The following is a 25,263-nucleotide window of genomic DNA, read 5'->3' on the forward strand; positions in this document are numbered from 1 at the left end:
TCACTTCCTACAGCACTGCAAATTAAGCATAAAATGATGGGTTCTGTATAATAAGTAAAATATTAACTCCTTCAGGGCAAAACTAACAGTCTTGTTAGTAATAGTATTGCACATCATGTTAATGTAGCCTGATCAAACCTTTGGCTTCTTATTCCAGACTGCTAGAATGAAAGTAACAGATGTTTGCTTTCTCCAGGAAGCAGAGCTGTATTTTTTGTGGCACATGTCACAGGATTAAATTTCTTATTTCTAAATTAGGGTGCTGAATATACTAGCCTTACAAACTGTAATACAGCTCAGCCCAACTCTTATTTTACACTGATGAGTTTGACTTGTGGAGCACTCTCACGCCACCTGGTGGCAAATGGACAAAAATGAAAAAATAAAGAAGAAGAGCACGACATAGACTATGTCGTGCTTTTAAAAAAAATAATAAATAACTATGAGTTCAAGCAACTAAAAAACTAAACTAAATCGTTACAAAAGCATGCTTTTTGTTGAGGAAAATAATGCAAAATATCAACATGTAATATTTTGTCACCTTATTAACTATTAAAAGGAATTAATAACAACATTAGAAGCCACAAATCTAAAGCTACAGAAGATTTTCTGTGAAATAAAGTAGAAACGAAATAGAATCATCCTAATTCCAGTAAACATCAACAAAATAAGTGATTTCTTACAGAGAAAAAACTGTTGCTTAATGCAAAATTTGCATCTGCTAAGCGCTTATTGTATAAATCAGGCATATTTCAGTGCTGTGCAGTGAAATGTTGTTAATATAAAGTGTAAAAACACCTGAATTTAATTTTTCTGCCTGAGCTGAAGAGCTGGAAGTTGTGCTTGCTCCCTTTGGGTATTGAGGGCAATGCCGGAGGGATGCCACTCCGTGTGCGGTGACACTGCGGAGAGCTGTGTGCAGCTGTGAGGACCGCAGGAGAAACAGGGAGGAAGGTGAATTAGCGTCAGAGCCAGCAAGCAGGAGAAAAGGAGGGGAATCTGTGTGGAGGAGGGGCTTCGTCGAGGGAGAGAGAGGTTATAAGAGATGGTGGGGGAAAAAACGAGAGAGCGAGAGACTGTGCGCGTAACGGGTGAAGATGCTGTTGCCAGGGAACAGCGCTGAAATAGAAACATCCATTTTTTTCCTGCTCTCCGGAGGAAACAAACTCTGTCAGTGATGGAGAATCTAGAATGGACTGAATGTGAGGGAAACAGGTGATCCTGACTCCGAGTGGCCTGACAGAATCAAAGAGAAGGTAGGCAGTTGTTATTACGTAACCATCATAACACTGTTCCCATACGGCTGACATCATCGCAGCAGGATTAAAGCCTGGGGTGGGGGCATTAGAGTTGGTGGAGGGAGGAGGAGGAGAGTGATCATGAAACATGCTAAAGGTACATGGTCAGGATTATTGTTATTTTGATCAGAAAGCAGCACAGAGAGGACGCTGGGAAGGTGAGAGTGGGATGGTTTCTGCTGCATGGTGACAGACTCTCCTCTCATTCGCCTCTCTACAGGAGGACACAGTTTCTGCATCAGCCTCCATTAACAGCAGGGGTAAACAACAAAAATTATCCAGCAGCCCAGGCCCTCAACGCACACCTGCAGATGTAATCAGCGATGATCCACACTCAGCAGCTTTGAGGAAGGGGGACCATCTGAAAGGGAAGCAGGGAAGCAGAAAGCCTTTGTAATTACAGTATGTGAGTATCCTGCTTTTAAACCATGGTTTTCTCCGCTTTCCGCTCTCATAAAGAGCTCTTCTTCTGAACAGATTCTACTGATGGGAGGCCCAGAGGGCAGAACATCAAACGTGACATTCAGTGCTTTGTTTCTTTCTGCGACTGCACGCAATTAATCACTGAGACGGTTTTGGTTTTTCTGCTAATTGAGGGCTGGCAGTCGTGACACAATAGCTTCTTTGCACGCATTTAAAGGCCACGCAAACACAAATTTTCTTTGTCAGCTTCTCAATAAGAGTGATACAGTAAGACCCAAGATTATTCTTTTTATTATTAGTTTGTTTATTCTGAGGTGGAGCGGTCTCAAAAAGGAAAAAGGGAAATGTTTAGATCACAGTGGGATGACAGTCGTGGGAGCCGCTGGTTTTCTGTGAACACAAGCTGATCTGATCAAACTGCAACTACACAGTCAGGATGAAGCAGATTTCAGGTGTCACACTCTTCAAACAGATCATTTTTTTTACTTTGTTTTCAGTGTTGTCAGAGATATTAAGAGATGTTGAAAAGATGAGAAGTTTTTAGGCTTTTGACATCATTCTCTTCAGGCTGTACATGACCACCTCTCTGTTGCCTTTCATCTTCAGCTGTTCTATTAATGCTTATCTTTGAGTAAATGATTTCATAACAGAGACGAGCGAAAACTACCTCTCCACTTCACTTGATCCCACCTGTTGTGTATCAAAGAAAGAGTACTTGTCAGTATGTGGTAACATTTATGCAAGTGTTGCGCCTGTTTCAGGTCTCAGGTTTGCCAAGCGCAACAGCATCAATAGTTCACGAGACAGCGTTTGGGAAATGAGGACAGGCCTGCCATCTGGACATAAATCCCCACCAAACACGTGCCGCTGCAACATTACTTTGTGTCCATCAATCAGCAGTTCACTGTGCATGCAGTTGAGCCTTAGAAAGAGACGTGCGCACCACAATAAACCACATGCAGTTGTCGTGTGAGATCAGAGGAAGGCAACTTGAAATGTAATTTAAGCAGAAAGGTCTCAGGTAAAATGGCATTTAAGGATCTGCACCAAACACTGCAACTTTCTTATCAGGCAATGCTGTGCAAATACCTCTTTTCTCCATCATTTAGAATCGATTCACAATACAGCTGTACTGGGAACATGTAGCCGGAGGACCTGCACCTTTTAGCCCACATTTGCTGTTTTTTTATTCCACACATCAGTGCCAACCCAGTGGACAAATGGATCACAGTAAAGTCTGCGTTTGTAGCCTGTGGAACTCTGGCTAGGGGAGTGACATAGGGAGACACAAGACTTACACATGATGTTTACTTTGTGCATGACTAATCCCTAATGGTCAGGCTGCTATAAATAAAACACTGTGAACCTTTACATCAAATACCAAATATAGAGCATGATGTCATGGAGGGAGATATCGGCTTTGATTCTATATAATATGGAAGCTTGGATCATGATCTGCTTTACAGAAGCACGTGCTTGTTGTGCCCTGAGGATCTGTATTGTATGAGAAACTGGATGTTTTATTTATGTCACCCTCCCCCAGGGATCATGGGGAAGGAAACCCACTGGGACTTGGTTATGTCAAACTATTATTTCTGTGATTTAACTACAGAACACATAGGGCTAAATTGTTCTTGGGTTCAGATTTTGTTCTTAAATACAGTCTGCCCGACACAAACAAGACAACGCATCTACGCTGCTTTCCTGATCGTCCAATTCCAGTCTTTACTCCCTCTGAGTTCATTGCTTCACCTGTTTATGATATACTCAACTACTTTAGTGCAACAGCTTCATAATGAAGTTCATTTTATTTAACAGAGAGAAGCTGACAGAATCAGAGGTGGGTGACATATCAAAATTTTTGTGTCACCTCCAAGGGTCAAGCTCCAGACATGACACATTTCCCATGATGCAACTAGAGACAATACTGTGCATACTGTGACTTTTAATGCATCGTCTGTCAAGATGATCCCACACCGCTGCAGTGATGTTGAGGTCTAGGCTCTGGTAGTGCTCCATTGTGTGTTTTGTTCTATCCAAGTGCGCTTTGCAGCATTTACAGTGTGTTTGGGATCAGTGTCATGCTGAAAAAAATGATATTGTTTCCAATCTGACATTTTTCACATGGTCTTGCATGCTGGATCAAAATCTGATGGTTCTTTTCTGCATATATGTTTCCATCAATTTTGACATAATTCCCAACACCACCGACTGAAATTCAGTCCCAACCATGTTTTACAGACGACTATAAACACTCTTATATTGCTCCCCTGACCTTAAACATGCATCCCTCCATAAGACCTGTTTATGGATGGTTTTCAGTCTAATCCTTGTGTAATTTGGCACACACCAGCCTTTTCTCCCTGCTTCCCTTTCTTAAGAATAGTTTCCTGCAGCCACCCTTCTACTGAGGTCATTTCTGAGGAAACGTCAGTGAGGAGAAGAGAGATGCATCAACTTAGAGGCCAGATGCATCTCTCATGCCACATCTTCTCTGTTTTGTTTTGTTTTTTTCCATTTTAAAAGAACATGACTTTCAGATGCTGTTCATCTGCAGTAGATAGATTTTAGGTCTGCTACTACCACGCCACGATATGTAGAGTTTTCAGCTAAGAGCTTTTGGGGAAACACCTTGTTGCTGCAAAAATGTTATTTTCTGTCTGTCACATGGTGTTATCTGTGGTATTTTTCACAGATTCAACCAAAGAAACAGGAACAAATATTGTGTTTCACAACAGGCTGCTACAAAGTGCCTAAAGGTATAATTTAAAACAGGTTCTTCCCCAGATTTTCTGTTAAGTGATGATACAACACTGGTTCATCCCTTCAGTTAGGTGTCTCTTTTAATGCCTGAATGATTGACAGGTCAGGTTAAGCGTCTAAGCAAACAAAGAGATAAACAAGCTCCTTGGTAGTGGCTTAAAACTTTTTTATGTTAAATCCTGATCATAAAGCAGCCACACTCATCTATCTCCACTTTCAGTTTGTAATAAAGACAAGTATAAGAAGCCAGAAAAAGACATCATTCAGGTTGTGTAATTTGGGTGGAGTGTCTACTTTAATAAGGCTGCAACGACTGAATGTTTTAGCAGTGTGTTAAACCATTCGGTGAACCTCCTGGTGAACGGCTCAATGAATTCTTTTGCTTGTTTGCCTATTACAGCGAGCTGAAGCCCATCCTCGCTGTCAGAGGATGGGTACAGCGGAAGCCACTTTACGCATGGACAGCATGGAGGTTAAGGACGAGTGGCAGGATGAAGACTTCCCCAGGTACGAGACAGAGAAACAAGCAGTCTGTGTTTGTGCGTGCAGTTTGTCCGATTTGTGCAGAAGCTTTTTCAAAGAGATCAAGCTTCGATGGAAAGTCTGTCACATGTTGTGTGAGTGCGCGGAGGGCCGAAAGGAAGCAGGTGTGTACTTTCCATGATGTAGTCATCAGGTGTTATGTGATGAGGCTGTAGCAAGTCAGCGAACAAAATAGCAACCAGCAGATGGAAAAAGAGGAGCAGTCAAATACCTCACAGTGTCCAAGCTATGGGAGACTAGCCACTCGCTCTACTGCTGGCCAAAATCTTTCTTTGACAGCAGGGGAAATATGCTTTTAGAAGCTGATCAGAGAAACCTTCATTACCTTCCAAAAACATCCACACACAGTACATGCAGCAAAGTCCTGTGACTGTCTGAAAAATGCTTTTGTGTCAGAATCACTAATGCGTGTGTTTAATGCATTTAACAAGGCTAAAAATATCTCAGGATGACTTCACATGAATTATGGTGGTGGAATATTAGGTAAGAGAAGTGGAATATTATGATTCATCTGGGGGGATTTCAGACCTGGAGGTCTGTGTTAGAAGCAAAATATTTAACACTGAAAATTGTTTTTTCTTCCCTACTGCTTAATTCGCTCTTGAATACTTGTCGGTGCGGTCTTAACCTTGCTTCTACATAGCTACTGACAATTTAATAACAGCAATTATCCAGCAGCTCCATCAGTCCATACTTGTGGTGTTTCGGGGTGTGTTTGTCTGTGTATGCAAGTCTCTGTTATTGCCTGTCTGCATATGTGTGTGCTCTCTAATCTAGCCTGCTCAGTCCCTCACCGAGGTTTCAGCCGTCCTATTATAAAATCAGAAGGAAGTTGGTAATTGCTGGTGTTGCTTTCTCAAACGACGGTGAAATATATTTAAATCAGGTCTCGCATCGCAGCCTCTCTAAAAACAAAGGGCAAAGAGCAAAATGCTGAGACTGACTGTTAGTACTTCATGGTTTTTTAGTGTTTTCCATCATCGCAGATTATTTAGTTTAACAGTTATAATATAACACTTATAATATAACAGCCAAAACAATCGTTACTTGGCAGCAGGAAGACATTAAGCCAGATATAATTCCTATGTATGTACAATTATTTCCAATTTAACTGTTTATTTATGCTGCGTTCTTGTCTTTCCCTGCAGGCCACTGCCAGAGGATGGAGATGCATGTGGCCTCTCTGACAGCAGGACCAGTAAGTGGACTAAATAGACACCATTATATTTTTATACAGACACACACATGTTTATACGTATAAGGCGTATCCATACTTTCATAACATTTTGTCTTAGATCCTCCCACCACTCTGAATGTCGGCGAATCCATGACCCAACGTAAGCGTCGCACGCTGGTCGCCCCCGACATGAACCTGTCTCTGGATCAGAGCGAGGGGTCGGTGCTCTCTGATGACTTCCTGGAAACGCCCGACGACCTGGACATCAATGTTGACGACATCGAGACTCCAGATGAGACTGACTCACTGGAGTTCATCAACAACGGCAACGAGCTAGAGTGGGAAGGTACGTGCATGTTCAAATTTAGCATCCAAAAACTTCTACGGGGGAAATTATTAGAACACATAATGAGGACAAATCGACAAACTGTACATAATCTTTTTGCAATGATATAGTTTTATATGGTAGTTGTAATAAACCAGAACAAATGTAGAATAGAGGCATATTTCTTTCCACAAGCTAAAAACAACACAATAACTATTAAACACACACAGTATAACAATGAAAACAATGACACACACTCTAAAAAAAGGGAATGCTGGGTACTCTCACAAAAGACAAAGTATAACAATAAAACATGATATTACATTGTACTGTGTGTTGATTTAAATAAAGGAGAAAAGCCGAAGAGAGTTAAAATTAGCCTTAACACTAATTTAAGGCTGGTGGCTCTAACATTATCAATCCCAACTCTTGTGTTGCTCTGGAGCTCTGGCAGTTTTACAGTCTAGTGAGGGGTTACATTTGATCCTTCAGGTCCCAGGTATAAGGTGTCTGTGCACTACATGAATGTAAGCACAGTCAGTGATCAGCTCAGGTCCAGATGTTACAGCTTTTTCTAAGCAGTAGTAGCTTTTTGTCCCCCTCTGCAGGGGCTTTGGTTAGGAGCCCTTTGGTGTATCCTTTGCTGCTTCTCATTCTTCACATCCCTTTTAGTCATTTTTCCTCTGGATTTTCTTGGTCTAAATCTGTGCTTCCAGCTTTGATGGATTGTGCTGGTTTAAAACAAATAGCTGCTGGGTCTGTGTATCCTTTTGGGATGCGTTTTTACCCAGCTGAGCAGGTTTTTTTGTTTGTTTATTAAATTTTAGCAAAGCAAGAAGGTCACATCCGAGGGGAGCAGATATTTTTGCTCTCTGGTAACATATTTTTGATCGCGTGCTTCAGCCATGCAGTGATGTCAGCGCTTTTTCTATGTTCCGTTTAAAGGCGTTGTCTCTGTCAGTCATGTTGAGTAGTTGTATTGTGTGTTGTTGTTGGTGTGGCTTCTGAGCTGTCTGAACAAGCCAATACCACATATTTAGTATAAAGGTGTGCTGAAGAGTAAGCCTGCATTGTAAATGAGGTGGAAAAATTCAGGATTTCATGATATTCGATTTTACAAAGAAGAGAAAATTTGAATTGCACCAGGTTATGTGCAGTAACTTTGGCAATATTGTTGTTTACATTGACAAATATGGACCTTTTTTGCCTCTGAGGTGGAGCAGGTCAGCTACTAACTGGAAAGATGGTAGTTTGATCCGAGGCAATTCCAGTCAGCCAAAGTATCCTCAGGCAAGATGCTGAACCCCCAAGTTGTTGTTTGAATGTTAGAAACATTTAGAAGAAGAAAAAGGTGCTTGTATGAATTAGACATGTTGTAAAAAGAGCTTAGAGTACATTTTACATTTGTATGCTAAATGTCATCATAAATCATGATTTATAGCTTTGAAAAGGTTCATTTCCCTTTGCCAGCTCTGCTCATGTTGGCTACATGTGTTGTGAGCAGCTGCTTTCTGGTGTCACCTTGTTTTCAGACGACACACCTGTGGCTACTGCTAAGCGTCTCCCAGGTGAGAGCGAAGAGGAGAGAGACTCGTCAGGTCGTCTGTGGCGAACAGTGATCATTGGCGACCAGGAGCAACGGATCGATATGCAGGTCATCAGGCCGTACCTGAGAGTGGTCACACATGGAGGTTAGTTAGACTGTTTCCCCAAATGGATTCCTTAGGATGGTTATGCTATTATAAATCTTATCGGCCCACTTCCTGGTATTAAATGTAAAACGTAGGTGAAATGTAAAAGAGTACAGACACATTCACGTCTTACCTGCCAAGTGATAATTTGCCACTACGAATGGAGCAACTGTATCTCTCTCTTCTGTCAGGATATTATGGGGAAGGTCTGAATGCCATCATCGTGTTTGCAGCCTGCTACCTTCCTGACAGCAGCTGTGACGACTACACGTACATCATGGAAAATCTCTTCCTGTAAGATCCTTTCTTTGTTATCACATGGCGACAACCTTAATTCCTTCATTTCTCACTCTACAATCCATTAAACATTTCCAATGTAGGAAGTCTCCAGTCCAATGAGGATGTAAAATAATGAATCAAATAATTCTTAAAATTAGAGTGGACCTGTTATGGTTTTTTTTATGTTATTTACATCCATACTGCTGTAATGAGAGAGCTTATATTAAAGTTTGAGATAGTGATCCCTGATTTCAGACTGCTCAAAATAGTCAGTTCCAAACAGCTTGTTCTACTCTTGGCGCTGTGTGATGTCAGTAAGAGAGCATATCCTTATATGGTCATCTCAGTCACGATGCTCTGGCTTTGAGCATGGAAGCCCCGCCCCCTGACCTTAAAGGGAGCCAAAACCGTTTGTTTCTGATGAAGTACGGCTTGTTTAGAAAAAAACAGACGTCATGTTGAGATCTTGAGCCAGTAAAGTGCCTGAAATCTGTGCCATTATTTCTAATAGCCAGCAGGTGGCACTCCTGAGTTCAGATTCTAGAGAAGAATCCTCTGCTCCTATGACCTCAGTAAATGCCTCCAGTACTGTGCATGAGTTTTGAGTCCTGTCTTTTCCAGCAGTGTAGAAATCAGAGTTGTTGTCTGAAGGCCATAAAATGCCAAACAGATTTACTTTCACAAGTGGAGCATTACTAGGCATTATTGGCTTGAGATGTTCTAAGAAAGGTAGAGACCTGACCTGACACACAAAGACAAACAGGACAACACAGACACAAGCATGCATTCCCACCCTCATGCACAACAACATGGAGACACAGAAATGGACGCTGTACACATACTCAAACTCCCCATACACTCCCAGGTCCTGGAACCAACAACCCGAAGAAGGGCAATCAGCCCACAGACCAAGGAGATGGTCTCCTTCACTCTGGGATGGAGACAAGTAGACTTCCCTGGCCTCTGCAGCAGCAGAGCAGCCCAACAGCCTCATATAGCCTAACCCTAACCCAGACCCTGACCAGACAGCCAGCTCTTCCAGCCCTGGATGGCGAACAGAGAACGGGAGTGTGTGTGCTTCACTCCACCCGAACTATACCCACCCCAGCATTCAGGCAACTCCCAGACTACATAAGCCAATAAAAACCAGGTTAAGGGTTAGCTAAAGAGGCCCCTCGTTCCACCAATACACCCAAGCCCCCCAGGTCCAGCCAAAACCCCCACCCAGAGGTAGCACGCCCCCAGAACCCCAAGTCCCCAAGCCTGCCCCAGACCCACCCAGGAGTAATTACCAGACCGGTAACATTTGTTTGCCAGCACAGACTACCCAGCAGCGCCACACACAGACACCAGAAAACACCCCCATTGAAAAGGGGGGTTAAAGTAGGATATGGATCGGGGAAGACATGTTTGGCTTCAAAACATCAAATGGTGATGCCAAAAATACTCAGCCTGAAGCTTCAAAACAGGGCCTCACTAATCAAAGCATGACATCCTGCAGATACATTTTATGAGATGAACTAGAGCTGGAAATGAGTTTAATGGATCCCCCTTTAAATGAAATATAATTTTATCTCCACAAATAAAATATCAGAACTCCTTTTAATCATAAATCAAATGAGGGGATTTTATGTGCTGTTTTCATGGACAATTGAAGGTTGTTCATGTCTGTTCTCAGGTATGTTGTGAGCAGCCTGGAGCTGCTGGTAGCAGAGGATTACATGATTGTTTACCTGAATGGAGCAACTCCTCGCAGAAAGATGCCTGGCATCAGCTGGCTGAAGAGATGCTACCAGATGATAGACAGAAAGTAAGATGAACAGTGTCAAAATAACTCAGAAAACATTTTGGGAAATTAGAAGATAGTGAAGCTGAAGATGTTCTTGATGCTAGAGATGAAGATAATCAATATACATGGGATTTCATGCAGTTAAAAGTTATAATGGGGATTGTAATAAACTCTGTTTGTTTCCTGTAGACTGAGGAAGAATCTAAAGTGTCTCATCATCGCTCACCCAACATGGTTCATCCGCACTGTCCTGGCCATCTCAAGACCCTTCATTAGGTATATTTATGACACATCTGGCCGTGAAAGCTTGTCTCTTAACAAATCTAAAAACAAAAGAGAGAGAGGGAAAAATAGGTTGGAGCATTTTAAAGTTGTCACATCGCTACACTGAAAACATTAAAAAGAGAAAAGTGTTGCTGTTTCAAAATCAGAGTACGTATGTTGTGCTACGTGGCTGAATGCACATATATTTTAGGATTAATTTGTGACAGTAACCCAATGTTGTTTATATTTTTTGAAGTGTGAAGTTCATGGAAAAGATCCGTTACGTTCACACCCTGAAGGAACTCGGTCAGATTATCCCCATGGAGCACGTGCAGATTCCTGAATGTGTGCTGCAGTAAGTACTCTCGGCCACCAAGGGTCCCTGTTGAGATGCTTCAAGTGTCTTTCATAGCTTATACTCTCCTTTGCAAGCTTACAGCAATATAGTCAGCTCCATAAGTATTTACTACTGAATGCAAGACTCAACTCCAGGTCTGTTATCTGCTTAATTTGTTATAGAATAAAGAGGGAAGAGGTCACGAAACTGTTGTTAGTCTATTGTTCAGTCACCACTGACTCTCTGACAATTAGGGAATATATAAAAATAGTTTTTATTCCTAATCTACTTTTGCGATACTTTTGTTTAATTCCTTGAATTAAAGTTGAAAGTCTGCACTTTGGTCACATCATTAATGTTTTTTTGTGATATGATGTCCAGAGGCAAAATTACAAAACATGCATCATTGTCCAAATCCTGACATCTTGAAAGAATTCAAACAGTCCAACAAGACAGTGTTTATGGATAACTAAGACTGATGTACAGTTCTTCACATTTGTTTAAATGTCTGCTTCTCACTGTTTACTTAAATGGACTTGTGCAGACGAAACAGCAGGTGATTAAAATGATATTAATATTTAAAAAACACTTTATATATGTAGCAAAGTTACAACGTGCCTCACGGAAAGAAATTAAAAATATATCAGAAATCCAACATGAGCTTTACAACTCTGAGTAGGCATTCACTTTTAATTTTTTTGTTTATTATCTGCAAGAGTGCTCAAAACTGAATTATGGCAGGTCCAGATGGTGAGTATTCACACTGATTTTAAAACAAATTCAAAAGATGATTGAGGCTTTGGAAGAACTGCAGTGCATAGTTAAACAGAAGAAACAGAGCCAACATCAGGCAAACTTTTCCACTGTCGTGTGCAAAAGAAAGTCTCTGTGGAATCTGTGGAAAACCAAGTGCACCTTTACTGCTTCCATAGAAATTAATACATCCTGCTAATCAAATGTTAACACAACCCCACAATCTTCCCATGCAATGCTCAGAGAAACTGCAAAAAACCCAAGAGTTACATATCGGACTCTTAAGGCTTTGGTTAGCATGTTAAATTTTACCTTTCATGATAACACAAATAGAAAAAGACTAAATAAGTGTTGCTTGTTTGGAAGGATTCCAGGGGAAAGTTTCGGACAGATTAGACCAAATGGCCGTAATACACAGCACCACATTTCAATAATATCAAACACCACAAATCAACTGTCAAGCATGGTGGTGGAGGTGTGACGATTTGGGTATTTTGCACCTTGTAGCCATTAAGTCAGCTCTGTATAGCAAAATATTCTAGAGTCAAATGTGAGGCCATCTGTCTGACTGCGAAAGCTTGGCCGAAACTGTGTCATGCAGGAGGACAGCGATCCCAAGCACCGCAGCAAATCTCCAACGCGATGGCTGAAAAAGAAAAGGATCGAGTCCAGACCTCAACCTAATAAAATGCTGTGGAAGGACCATAAGAGAGCTGTGCATACACAAATGCCTTTAAACCTCAATGACATGAAGCAACACTATAAAGAAGAGTGAGCTGAAATTCTGCTTCAATTATGTGGGAGGATGATAAAGTCATACAGAAAGTGATTCGCTTAAGTTATTGCTCCTAAAAGTGCTTCTACAAGTGACTGAATTTTATCTCAGGACTGCAGATTCCTTTAAAAACATTCTCTTTAACATGTCTCTGCATATGAGCTGCATCAACACAGAGCAATGAACTTTTAACTTCATTCATTCTGAATTTCTATCCCCTTCTTTTAAAGGTATGACGATGAGAAGATAAGAGCACAAAAGGAAAGGTGAGTCACATGTTTTCAAGTGATTTTATATTAAAATTTCTTTGTTTACACATGCTCATTTAAACATGCATGTTACTACTATGTGCCTCTCCCCCAGACTTGAGCAAGACCAGCAGCAGAGTAATTCAACACTCCCCAAAGAAAGGTGATCCAATTTTGTAGTACATATAGTCCTACAGCGCATGCAGCTACAATGTGGAAAAGTACTCATATATTGTTGCACTTAAATCCCGTGGCTGCAAGAAGCCACTGATTTTATATTTCATCTGTTAGAGCAATAAAAATAAAACAACTTCCTCCATTGGCATGAAGAACATATTATGTAAGAGGTCCACCAGCAAATTGATCAGTGCGTTGCTTCTCTTTAACGTGATTGTGAACACATGAACTTCTGCAGACATACAGATTTGATTAAGCAACACAGCCTAACATGGTTTAGACAACCAGGCAACATATTTATATTTGTTTATCGTCAATTTTAATCTGTTATTTCCAGGCCGAAGTCAATGATAGCAGAGGTTGGCCGTGACATCTGACATTAAGGTAAGGGACTCATCCATCTGAGTGTCCCTACATCAACTCTTCAGGTTGGTTTGTAATGTCAGCCCACAGTAATTAATCTTCGACATACATGGAAATGTTCTTTTCTGCACATATCTGCTTACGTGTGCTAAAGAGACACGATACAGTAAATCACATGCTGGATGATGGCCCGTCTTGGGCCCAAAGGGTCAGCTTTCTGTTCAGTGGCTGTGGGATCCAAATTTTACTATGACACAGACTCGAAGATTTCCAATTCCTTGACACAGTGCAGTCTCTGTGCAGTGCAAAAGCCAACAATCATCCGCTGTATGCTCAGTTTGATGAGGTGTTGATCCTCCCAGGTTTCCAATTCTTCTCTGAGAGTGCTGGACGCTGAACAGGAACATGTCATACACTGCTGACTGACTACTGTCACTCATCCCGTCCAACTCATTTTCATCTTTGCCAAGTCATGTTTAACTTCTTTAAATTCCGACTGTGCGTGGATCCAAGAAACGTTACTCAATTCTCAAACATCACCCCATGTTACATAAAGCACAGCTGCTTGTCTCTTCAGGCCTGCCTGCGTGCAACCAATCAATTCTATTTTTATTGGGCAAATTGATCTGCCCCACCGAGCCTGTCATAAACTGAGTGAAGTGCCCACCACAGCCAGCCGGGATGGGTTAGGGGGGGTGAAGTGGATTATTTTAGAACCTGTCCCCGGCTGCTGACTGTTCCTATAGGCCCTCATATATCAAACGAGATGCCAGCCAGTGGACTGGCTGACATCTCGGGAATGGACACGGGGACTGTCCCCTAACTAAATGCCAGCACAGGAAGCAGGGGAAAAAAATGAATGGTCAAACCTGATATGTGTCAAGTAGTTTAGATTTACTGCTGCTCACTGACACACTGCCAATTTTAACAACTGCATTACATGGGATTAAAGTGGGACTTAAACTTTCTGTATTTGCCTTGCAGAGCTTTAAACTGAAGAGCACGAGGGGGAATCGTTAAAACAGAAGCCCACAAGCTTCTCAGCTGGGATTAAATCCCCTAAATGGATCTATTAGCCAGAGGACAATCATTCCTCAATATTCCTCTTATTTCAAGTGACACGCTTGCTTCTAACAACTTAAGGTTCAGTTACACCAAAGCATCGCAGCTTAGTTAAATCAAAAACTGTCCTGCATGTCAAGTTGACCTTTACCTACAGCATGACTTTGCCTATGCGTGAATGAAAAGACTTGCCGGGAGCATTTTGTACATATTTGTAATATATTTTTGAGAAAAAAAGTGTTTGCACACAGACGGTGTTGGTATTGTTTGGTTTATTGGCTATTTGCTGAAAAAAAGAAGTGCAATGATATCGCTCCTCCTAAATGTTTCTGATGCAAAAAGTGTGTTTTCACGTTTTCCAGAGTTGAATATGCAGGTGGCATGCTTGTTTATATCCTTCCTGTCTTTGTTACATTTGTTAAGTTTCAAAAAGTAATTTTGCAAGATGGGAAGAAACATTGTTACAAATGAAAAGAATTCTATTTAAATAAGAGAGTTAAATGAATTGCTTAGTGTTATTTATGAAAACGTGCCATTTAATGTTTGTAAAAAAAAAAACTGTAATAAATGAGTGATCTAAAGCAAGTTTTGTCATGATTATTTGTCCCCCGCATTCAGCCTTGAGTCCTAAAACAGAAGAGAACAGAAGCACAGACTTGCTCATGTACGTTGCAGCTTATATTTCCATCCTTTTATTGCAGCTGCGTGTTTTCATCTTCGGTCCAGAATGTTTTTGGCAGTTGAGTTATTAACGGGGATAATCATCAGTGGATGCTCGGTGGATGTCACCTGACCGTCCTGTGCTGCGTTTTATGGAGGTCTTAATGCCCTTGGAGTAACCCGTTTCTGTTTATGTACACAATACATAACCAATTAGAAACTGAACTTTGCCCTGCATTTTTTTTTATTTTAATTATGTTCTATTGTGTAAATTCAATCATTCAGATGTGAAAGAGAAACAGCTTGAGTTAAATTATGATGTTATATTTAATTATGTACTCTTAATTGTTATTTAGTTTTATAAGAATAATCCTGCCTTTTGAAATATGGATTTAATTCCATGAGATTGGAATAAAGAGACGCCTGACACACAAAGGCATGGAGCCATAACACGTTTAGATTTTGTATTAATACTTGAAGCACCAGGAAACAGCCTGCCTCTGTCCAAGTTCACCACCACCTCTAAAGCTGACTGAATAACACTGCTGTATGCTAACAAATCTATACTTGGAAAGAGTTTTTGACCACTGATTTTGGGATGAAACGATTTTCCAGATCCATGTTGTCCAGAAGGAGTTATGCAACATCCTCTGAAACCACCAAATAGCATTTTTTATTTTTCTTTGTACATCTTGAAACTAAACAGGCATTGCAGATCTGGTTATTTACTAATGTTGTGCAACCAGACTAGCTGCTTGTCTCTGCTGAGTTAAACTAAAATATTTATTACAGATCTACAGACATGCAGACAAGAATCTGCCTTTTTGTCTTCCAGTGTATAAGCCCTGGTAACGAGCATATGGATATATATTTAAAAAGCCAAATTTAGACTGAGAGCAAAGGTAAGTCTGTCTTTTGATTCCAGGATGGAAAACGTATGTGCACCACATGCTTCCCTGTGCTAGACCAGATGGTTTGATCCCCTATATGGAACAGATTTGCACTCTCCAGGTTCTTACGTGTACGTAACATTTTCTGTTTACTAACGCCAAACTACTACACAACATCAGACCTGTCAGTAACTTAGTGTGAGGCATCACTTTTCCACTGAGACTTTCCTGGCAAAAAGACCATGTGCTCCTGTATCTCCAGGTCAGAGTTCAACTCCTTCCTACACCAACAAAGAAAAGCGCAGTAGTAACATAGATTGCTCAAATACTGTGCAAACAATATGAACGCGAGTTTATTCGGCACACATCCGGGAATGTGTGGCAATCTGAGTTGATAAGCAGCGGGCGCTTAACTTCAAAGAAATAGCCGTGGTTTATCACACCTGTGGCTCGAGACACTGTGGTCACATGGCTGGCTGCCATTTACTCCAACTAGTTGCATCAGAAATATTCGTGACGCAGCAGTCAGACACAGCCAGTTAAATATAGTGCTCCTGGTTTTCATTTACCCAGAGCTGTCTATGCATGGAAAATTACCCCTTAAAATCACAGGTTTCGCACTATGCTGTGATGCAGATTGTTTGGAATTGTTTGGAATATACATATATATATATATATATATATATATATATATGCACACAATATTACATTTTTAATGATTTTTACAGTCTACATCCTTGCTATATAGTTTCTTCCTTTATGAGAAATGTCCTCTGCATGTAAATCACAGCCTACTTTTAAATGGGAAATCTTTTCAGTTTTTGCAGAAATGCATCCCAAATTTTAGAACAAAACAAACAGCTTCCTGTTTGAGGCACTACGTACGACCGTGGCACACACCTTAGTCTCATATTATTTTCTTGATCTTTTTAAGAAGTGTATTGGGTGTGGGATTATTCGTGCATTAGATTGCCTGGTGTTCACTGACTCCTCAGAGCAGGTGCAAATTATGGGCTTTGCCTTCACGAAGCTGTGAGGCTCCCGAGTCCTGCCCCATCATTGGTGCCGTGGACTGTGAAGTGGCACCTTATTGGCTACGAGACAAAGCAGGCTGATTGGTTTGGGAGGCTGTGACACTGAAGCCAAATCCTTTAAATGCACGGCAAAGACTTTGTCTATCAATGAAGTAGTAAAAGGAGGGGACATTTGTGGAGGAGGAGAAGGGAAAGGTTTTCAGTAGAAGCCTTTGAGAGAGTGTTTGCTTTGGTTGGGTTCCCTGCTTTTATTTACTGAATTCCAGAGGTGACCAATACAAAAAAGAAATAAGAAAAAATGAAGTTCATCATTGGCATCGGAGGGTAAGTCTTTTATATATATACATATATAGATGTTTATTTATGGAAATTGAGAGAGAGAAAAACTAAGTGGCGCCCATTTCAGAGTGACCAACGGTGGGAAGACCACTCTGACAAATAGACTACTAAAGACATTACCCAACTGTTGTGTGGTGCATCAGGATGACTTTTTCAAGGTAAGATGCATGAAAGTATTTTATTTTTTTCTCATTTGAAGTAACCTTGAAAGCTAAAGTAATAATTTAATGGCATTAAAGTTGAGTTAGTGCAAGGCATTTTTATTTTTCATATGTCATTCGCTGCTTTAAAATTTGTCCTTGAAGACATTTTGTGCTCAGAAATAAACCCTCAGTCTGACCTGCAGATGTCCTGTCATGGCAGTAGCCTAGTAATGCATTTGGCTGATTGTCTCCTGGACAGCTAATGAAAGGGCTGAGCGTCCCCACTTAAAGTCAGACTTAAACCTCACTTCGAGTAAAAGAAGCCAAAAGGTCTTATATCTACCACACCCATCTTTACATGATCCACTCACAGTCAGTAAAGGATGACTGACGTCGAAAGCCTTTTTCTTAAACTTTCCCCTTAAATGTTTTTAAGCCTTTTGAAGACAAATCAGAATCTCTATTTCGCAGACTCAAGATATTCCACTTCAAAGCATGTTTCACTATCAAGATGAGGCGACAGCAAGCGTTAGTACCTTTCAGAATAGTTTTAAGATTTGATGAAAAAATTGTCAGATTTTCTAAGCCTAACGTTGGGAAACGAATTCAGCCGCATCGAAAGCCGCCACCGTGTGTTCACTTTTGGTGGAGACGAGTCCTTGACTTGTCCTGTCCAGGTGTGATCAGTTCCGACTGGTTACTAGGTTGCAGCAATGTTTTATTGGTGACTGTTATTTCAGAAACCCGATCAAATAGAAGTCGGGGAGGACGGCTTTAGACAGTGGGATGGTAAGAATGGATTTCGCGTAAGAAAACCATGCAGTAATGTACTCTTTCTTTCCTGCACATTTCTTTAGTTTGGTAACCAACCAATCCTAAACTTTGTGATATTCAATCAAATATTCTGTGGATGCTAGAGACATTCACTAACCGTGACTAATGTGTGTTAAAGCACATTGGTGAGGAGTGTTGGTTTCGTGTGTGGTAAAACGTGCTCTTCTCTTTTCTCTACTTGTTCTGTATCAGTGATCACCGCTCTGGACATGGAGGCTATGATCAACACTGTCAAAGGCTGGCAGGAGAACCCCGTCAAGTTTGCCCGCTCACACGGCGTGAGCCTGTCACCTGAAGCCGAAGAAGCCGGCTCTGAGGAGAAGGGGATCCACATTCTCATCGTGGAGGGGTTCCTCATCTACAACTACAAGTGGGCTTCCCAGGACCTTACTCATTTTTTTCTAAACTGTGACCTACAAACCTCCTGACCTCTAAAGCTTTTGAGTAATCTGACCTCTGCTTTCTCCGCAGGCCTCTTATTGATGTCTATGACAAATGTTTCTACATTTCCATTCCTTATGAGGAGTGCAAAAGGAGGAGAAGGTAACAACTTCCTGCAGTGACTTTACCAGAATCCCCTTAAGAGCTGGACACCAAAGCACAGCCTTTAATAACACAACAACCCCACACTGATCTCTTTTTCTCTGCAGTACAAGGACATACACGGTCCCTGACCCAGCCGGCCTGTTCGATGGCCACGTCTGGCCCATGTACTTGAAACACAGGAAAGAGATGGAGGACAACTGTGACAGAATAGGTTTGTAAAGCAAGTGCTTTTCCTCTTGAAATATAAATGAGACTCTGCATCCCCGCATTCGTCCATAAGCCTATCCACAGATCTAAAAAACCTATTTAACCACCAACCAGTGAGCAGAAATGCTCTCATACTCCTTTCATTTCTGCACAGAGTACCTTGATGGGATGACTTCAAAGGAAGAGATTTACAACAAAGTGTATGAAACCATTAACAACTCCCTTCTAAACAGCTTATAGGTAAATAACAAAAATCTAATCTTGGACATTTTCACTGACAGATCAGTAAAATCATTTGATTCAGTGTGACTAACTTTGCTTTTCTCTCTCTCTCTTTACAGCAGAACGGGTCTAACAGCAGATTTGTGTATAAACTTGTAAATATAGAAATCTGAGTAAATGTATAACATCAGTTCAGTAGCTCTAAGCCTGATTTGTAAATAGATAATCATGTAAGATATGAAGAACTAATGGCAGAAGTGCTGCCTTTTGTATAATCCTCTGTAACTGTTGTTTTTCTAACAAAGATAAGCCACCTCTGGACCGCCCAGTGTTTAAACACCAGTAGCTTTGGTCTTGCTGTATTTTAAAAAAAATAAAAACAAAGTCTCACTGTTTGGAAGGATTTTTGTCTCCTGATTTAAAACCCCACTGAAACCACTTCATGTTTCCTGTTTTTCTTCCTTCTGTATCTCATGAAACAAACACACATCCACGTAGTTCCTCTTTAGAGGCACAAACCTAACATTTGTACGACTGACTGAAGGTGACCGATAACATCTGGTTGCACTTGAATGAGCCTTCTTATCATATAGATAAGATTTAGTGCTCCACAACAGTAGGAGTGGCTGATTCCCCTTTGAAAGACAGGAATTGAAATATTTCAGGGAAAAGTTATTTATTAGACCTGCCTCCTTTTTATCTCAAAACTTCTGATAAAGCAATATATTAAATGTACTTGGATCATTCATGCATTTGAGAACATGGTGAACAAACATATATAATATAATAAATTCAGTCATACTCATTAAAGGTATTTTACTTTTAATCATCTATTTGTGTAACTAAGCTGAATGATTTGTCCCACACACGTTGCTCATTTTTCATAGTGTGTATAATTTTGGTGATTAATGCAGAAAATAATAATTAACACAGAGAAGTCCTTCAGACATTCTCAGGTTTATTCAGAGAGTCATTCTGATCGTCATTCAGAGAAACCTGCACACCATCTTCTTCTACTGCTTATAACAACAAATGCTTTATGTAGTCTTGGAGAGAAGAAGTGGCAGCTTCAACCAGTGAGCACTTAACAAGACACAGTGTCTCCCTCTAAGGCTCTTGTGAAATTAACAGCGTGATATTTCTGTAAGCTCTGATGGGGAAATGATTTTCTCGCTTACATCTACTCTTAGAGGTCACAGCCCACCAGGAGGTCGTGCTAAAGCTTTAGCACTGGGAGGTAGGCTGGTTGAAAACTTCAATATGCTTCCCAGAGGTGCTCAACACCCCATCCAGCAACATTACACAACCTCTCTATCACCTATTCTGTAACACTCCTACAGAAATAAAGGAGCAAATCTTTCATTTTTGGCATCAGCTTCAACAAGCAGCAGTGTGAACCATGTCTGCACTTCTTCCAAGTCCTTTAGAGTCACCCACATAGCACAATCCCCGGCCTCAGCCGACAGAAACAAGGGGAGACATTGAGCAATGCATTTTCACTTTTATTGATATTGTAATATCAAGCACCAAAATGAATTATATGGTTACAATAAGGGGTTTTAATTACTCCAGCTGATGACACAGAATCGTTTTTTAAACCATTAAACAGACAATTTCTGCTGTAAGGGGCCAGTGACAACCATAGCAATACTCAGTTCAATAGCTCAATGTTGGATAAAGGTTTTGGTCATAAAGGTTTACTCATACTGTACATTACTGTGAGAAAAGTCCGGCCAACTCTGTCCTTGGACTTGGCAGAGCCACACAGGGTGTGTCGGGGAGAGTTCAGGGTCTTGTGATTCGTTTCTTGGAGTCTTCACATGCCAGCATTGGCCTGCAGCAGGGGGTAGCTGCTCTGTTAGTTTATATTTAGGCTAAGTGCCTGAGGTGTCAGGGGAATAGGTTTAGCATGCCTACAGAAATCACTTATTGCCACACACCCACTCGAGGCTCCCGCAGCCCAGTCTGACTCAGGGACAATCTGCCTTCATGCAACCACCCAGTAAGGTGAGAACCTCGATACGTGGCATGTGCTCCCACGTCACCCCAACGCCATGGAAACCCCCAAATAAAGAGCCGGGGTGTCCATATAAGGGTGGAGAGGCAGTGACACAGGAGATGACTGGCTGTCACAAGCTCAGCAGAGCCTCTGTATGAGAGAACGAGGACCCCTGAAGTATGTGAACAGTTGTGGTTTCACCAGTGAATGAATGACAGGAAAATTTATGGTGGCTCACTGAGACAAACATGTATGAACAACTGAATCAGTTCTGGTCTATCATATGACTTACACGTGTAACACTAAGCGGGGATTAAAACATTTCAAATATTTTCAAATAACTTTTAAGCTGCTTTAAATTAATAAACCCACTTCCATACTTACTTATGGATCCCACAAGGTTGAATTGTAGGTGATAAACAAACAAATTTTTGTGCGTTATGATAAAATATTAAATGTTTAATTGGAGATCTTCAACTGATTTGTCATTTTTGTAATAGCCGATAACATGAAGAACTGCAGACACAGCAAGTATTAAAGGGTAATGTTAAATCTCTCTATGAAAAGATGATAAATTAATGAAGATTTAGGCTTTTTGTGCTGAAAGTGCATGTTAGCTTAATCTGCATGGCTTCTTCTGCCAATCAAACACATGACTGACCATAATAGAGTCATATGCGTATTTTGGTCTTAGGCCAAAATACACACATGACTGTATTCTGGTCCTGTCCTCCAGCAGTATGTGTGTTATTGACAGCAACTATTAGAAACTCGACCCACATGATACCAACAAATGATCCTGGCAGCAGAAGATAATTAACTCAAGTGAGGAGGAAAAACAGTCGTGTAAAAGAAAGTTTCGCAGGACTTTATGCAGTTGTGTGAAAAACTAACCATACGCCATTATTCAGTCACTCGTAGAACCAACTTTAACAACAATAACTTGAAGTAAAACTTCATTAACTTGAAGTAGTGACTTTCTGTTTGTCTGAATTTTGGTTCACTGTTCTTTCCTTCAGTTCATTGAGGTTTGCAGGTATTTGTTTATACACAGGTCCCATCACAGCATGTCAGTCAGGTTGAGGTCTGGATTTTAACCAGGCCATTGTAACCCCTTAATTCCTCTCTTTTTCATCCATCCTGTTGTAGATTTTATGCTGTGCTTGGGAGTTTCAGTCAGTCTTTAGCTGTGAGACAGACACCTGCACATCGACTCTAGAATACTTTGGTATACAGAAGAGTTTATGGTCGACTCAATTACTGCAAGATGCCCCGGTCATGTGACTGCAATACAAGCTGAAATCATCAACCACTGCTCCGCTTGGTTTTTGCCAAACATGGTGCTTTGCATTTTGCCCAAGCATCTCCGATGTTGTCTCATCTGCCCAAAGGACATTGTCCCAGAATTCTTGTGGTTTGTTCAGATGCAACTTTGAAATCTAAACTGTTGTGCCATATTCATTTTAGAGAGAAGATGCTTTCACCTAGAAAATCTTCCAAACAAACAACAGCTGTTCACTCTTTTTCTAATTTTTCCATTGTGAACTTTAACATTTGACATGCTAACTGAAGCCTGTAGAGTCTGAGTTCTTGTTCTTTGGGGTTTTTTGGCTTGTAATGAATTTGTTGGGATGTCCACTGCCAAACCTCTGCTTTCATAGAGGTGCTCAGAGTTCCTGATGAATATTAATCAAGTGCATTTGTTTAGCAGCACCTGGCTGCTACTTACCCTCTTAATTCCAATGGAAGAAGTAAGGGTGTACTTAGTTGTTGTTTTTTTTTGACACGACTGCACTGAGTCCTGTGAAAACATTTTTTTTCACATGATTGTACACTCCATGAATTAATGACTGACAGTTGCTATTAGAAACTGCACAATTAGTGCAAATTTACCCTCCCAGCAGAGGAGTACTCCACCTACTCAGCAGCAGACACATTGTTTAGTTAACATAAACAGGCTAAAATTCAATAGTTTAGTCTTTAATACTTAACATGTACCACACAAGAGTGATTTAATGTAGTTTTGGATTTTCATTGACTTGCTCATTGTTAATTATTGGAAACAATACACCACATGGCTGATCGTTTATTTTTACAAGTAAACACAAGATTCATTTATTAATATGTTTTTTAAAAATGTGATTTGATCATCAAACATAAAAATGTATAACAGCGCTCAACCTTTAAGTACTTTGGTATACTACAGTGTGGTTTCGGAAACTTTTCTTAAAATTACAGAAGTTTCAGCACCAAGTTAAAAAAAACATGCTTATCATTTAGATTAGCCCATAATAAATCAATATATAATATATATGTATTAGATATAAGGCATGTATATTATTTATTGGCTGTAATGTTGCAGCTTGTTTTTGCTGCTTTTATAGAGTTTTGTTTAATTTATTACAACATATCACACTGAATATTTTAACAAATGATCCAAATGTGGAAAATTATTCACATCTAAAGTTTTAAATGAAACAAAGTTGAATAAAACTGTAAAAATGGAACCACTCAGTAAAGTGAAAGGACTCTGACAAGCTTAACCTTGAAAACACAAAGTTTTTGGCCCGGGGTCACATTAAGGCAGTTTTTAATAGGTTACATATAAAAAGTTCACCAGACTAATTGGCCACGTGTGAATGAAAACGTGACGATGGACGCAGCAGCATGTGTCTCACTGATGAAATGTGAGGAGCGCTGACGGGCTGATTTGTGCCAAGGGTTAATCGAAGATAAGCAAGAAGCGTTTCACAAGAAAGCTGACGCTCTGCCGCCCCGACAGCCTATAATTAACCTACACTAGACAGTCAAGCATTTTATTTCAGGTTACACTGAAAAAGGAACTTGTTTTATTTAAAGCTTTTTGCTTTAACAGGCATTAAACATCCACATGAGCGCAGAACCCAAAACAGTTTACTAACAAATGTCATTTTTCAAGCATTTTTTTTTCAGTATCTCACCTGTATTGTCTCCCCATGATCTGTGGTAAACCCTCTGGATCTATCATTATACTCCTCAAAGTGGCAGTGTGAGGCCTCAGGGGAAAGCAACAGGTATATTCCATGTAGGGGAAGTTTCTTGTGGTAAAACCATTTTAAGACCATCATCTTCCTTAACAAGAAGCAAAGCTGTGAGCAGCCCTGGATACCTAGATTCACGGGATAAGATATATTCAGTGTAAAAGAATTAGTCACCCGGGGAAGGATCTGCTGCTGCTGCTGCTGTAGGTGTACCATGAAAACAACCAGAAACTGTTTATTTTTATTTCCAAGCACTCCCAATTCACAGTCACAGATTAGTTTTTGTGGCAGCATTTGTCGTGATTTGTTTACTTTCAGTTCAGACACACAAGAAAGACTTAATTCAACATTAATACTTACTGGCTACATTTTGTGGGTTACTTGTCCTGCTCGGGAAGTCTTGTGCCAAACCAGTGCCGAGGATCTGCGTCTCTTATAAATCTAGATGCAGGGGCGGTGCCAGACTTTGGAAGAGAGAAGGTGTCTCCAGCTAAGAATAGAAAAGCATGAAGGCTCACCATCTCGATGCCCTTTTTAGCAGAGGAAAGATACTGCGACACTTCAGCAGCACTTCTCCATATGTCAGTGTCTTTTAACCTGTTCGTGACCCATATCTAACTCATACCTTACCTGAAAAAAAGATCCTGCTGATGTTAATCAAACTCTCAGCTAATTTTCAGGTTTAAAACTTAAGACACGCAGTAAAAGAAAGTATAAGTATATTTGTTTGTCACAATGAAGTATTATCTGTATTTATGTCCCTGTTTTTCTTTAATGTTTGAAAGTACTGTGCTCTCCCTTTTTCTGTCACAATATTACAAAAAACAATAAAATTCTAATATTGGGTAGACATAAAGGAACTTCTTGTGAGCCAAAAACTTCACACCTTCTGTTTGCATGGGACAGCCAATCAGAAAACGTCTGGCTTAAAGGGAACTGACACAGCAGCACAAACGTCCATTATAAGATTTGTATGTCTGTTGCTTTTGTTGTGCTTTTTCTTGTTTTTGGTTCTCTAATTTCTTCCCACTTTCTGTGTTGCTGAGTGATTTTTCTTACTGTAATTTAAAAAATAGGGAGCTTGAAACGGGACTTATATAAT

At 40.5% G+C, this 25,263-nt stretch overlaps 2 protein-coding genes and 1 long non-coding RNA gene across 5 annotated transcripts; 2 read left to right on the plus strand and 1 right to left on the minus strand.

The window, feature by feature from the left end:
• The first annotated feature begins 1,012 nt into the window (after positions 1-1,012).
• Positions 1,013-14,852, plus strand: atcayb (ATCAY kinesin light chain interacting caytaxin b). 2 transcript variants are annotated; one of them, XM_006792228.3, is made up of 14 exons: positions 1,013-1,256; positions 1,519-1,704; positions 4,885-4,991; positions 6,176-6,225; positions 6,323-6,550; positions 8,062-8,220; positions 8,412-8,514; positions 10,178-10,309; positions 10,478-10,564; positions 10,809-10,907; positions 12,648-12,683; positions 12,781-12,828; positions 13,180-13,226; positions 14,190-14,852. In XM_006792228.3, exons 3-13 carry the CDS (start codon positions 4,915-4,917, stop codon positions 13,217-13,219), a joined length of 1,059 nt encoding a protein of 352 aa, XP_006792291.1. In that variant the 5' UTR covers positions 1,013-1,256; positions 1,519-1,704; positions 4,885-4,914; the 3' UTR covers positions 13,220-13,226; positions 14,190-14,852. The 2 variants fall into 2 exon arrangements, with proteins under 2 accessions (XP_006792291.1, XP_006792292.1); XM_006792229.3 differs by lacking the exon at positions 1,013-1,256 and adding an exon at positions 1,295-1,395.
• Positions 6,639-24,582, minus strand: LOC102787656 (uncharacterized). Its single transcript, XR_436943.3, has 6 exons — positions 24,522-24,582; positions 24,102-24,289; positions 10,515-10,611; positions 10,233-10,288; positions 8,071-8,198; positions 6,639-7,827 (listed from the first exon to the last, which is right to left on the minus strand). It is a non-coding gene; the product is annotated as an uncharacterized LOC102787656 (long non-coding RNA).
• LOC102787357 (nicotinamide riboside kinase 2-like) lies at positions 16,987-19,581 on the plus strand. Of its 2 annotated transcripts, none has more exons than XM_006792230.3 (8): positions 16,987-17,175; positions 17,258-17,348; positions 18,074-18,122; positions 18,360-18,537; positions 18,639-18,710; positions 18,818-18,924; positions 19,075-19,160; positions 19,262-19,581. In XM_006792230.3, the coding sequence occupies exons 1-7, from the start codon at positions 17,150-17,152 to the stop codon at positions 19,158-19,160; spliced, it is 609 nt and encodes a 202-aa protein (XP_006792293.2). In that variant the 5' UTR covers positions 16,987-17,149; the 3' UTR covers positions 19,262-19,581. The 2 variants fall into 2 exon arrangements, with proteins under 2 accessions (XP_006792293.2, XP_035764184.2); XM_035908291.2 differs by having other exon boundaries at positions 19,265-19,581.
• Positions 24,583-25,263: the final 681 nt, after the last annotated feature.

The sequence above is a fragment of the Neolamprologus brichardi genome, chromosome 18 (assembly GCF_056152115.1).
Source record: "Neolamprologus brichardi isolate AB-2024 chromosome 18, ASM5615211v1, whole genome shotgun sequence".
Taxonomy (NCBI): Eukaryota; Metazoa; Chordata; class Actinopteri; order Cichliformes; family Cichlidae; genus Neolamprologus; species Neolamprologus brichardi.

Bases quoted from the DNA above. Each gene is read 5' to 3' on its own strand.
- atcayb (XM_006792228.3), top strand. From the start codon at position 4,915: ATGGGTACAGCGGAAGCCACTTTACGCATGGACAGCATGGAGGTTAAG. The intron at 6,226-6,322 runs GTAAGTGGACTA...ATTTTGTCTTAG, and splicing joins CCTCTCTGACAGCAGGACCA to ATCCTCCCACCACTCTGAAT. The intron at 6,551-8,061 runs GTACGTGCATGT...CCTTGTTTTCAG, and splicing joins CAACGAGCTAGAGTGGGAAG to ACGACACACCTGTGGCTACT.
- LOC102787357 (XM_006792230.3), top strand. From the start codon at position 17,150: ATGAAGTTCATCATTGGCATCGGAGG. The intron at 17,349-18,073 runs GTAAGATGCATG...CTGTTATTTCAG, and splicing joins ATCAGGATGACTTTTTCAAG to AAACCCGATCAAATAGAAGT. The intron at 18,123-18,359 runs GTAAGAATGGAT...GTTCTGTATCAG, and splicing joins CGGCTTTAGACAGTGGGATG to TGATCACCGCTCTGGACATG.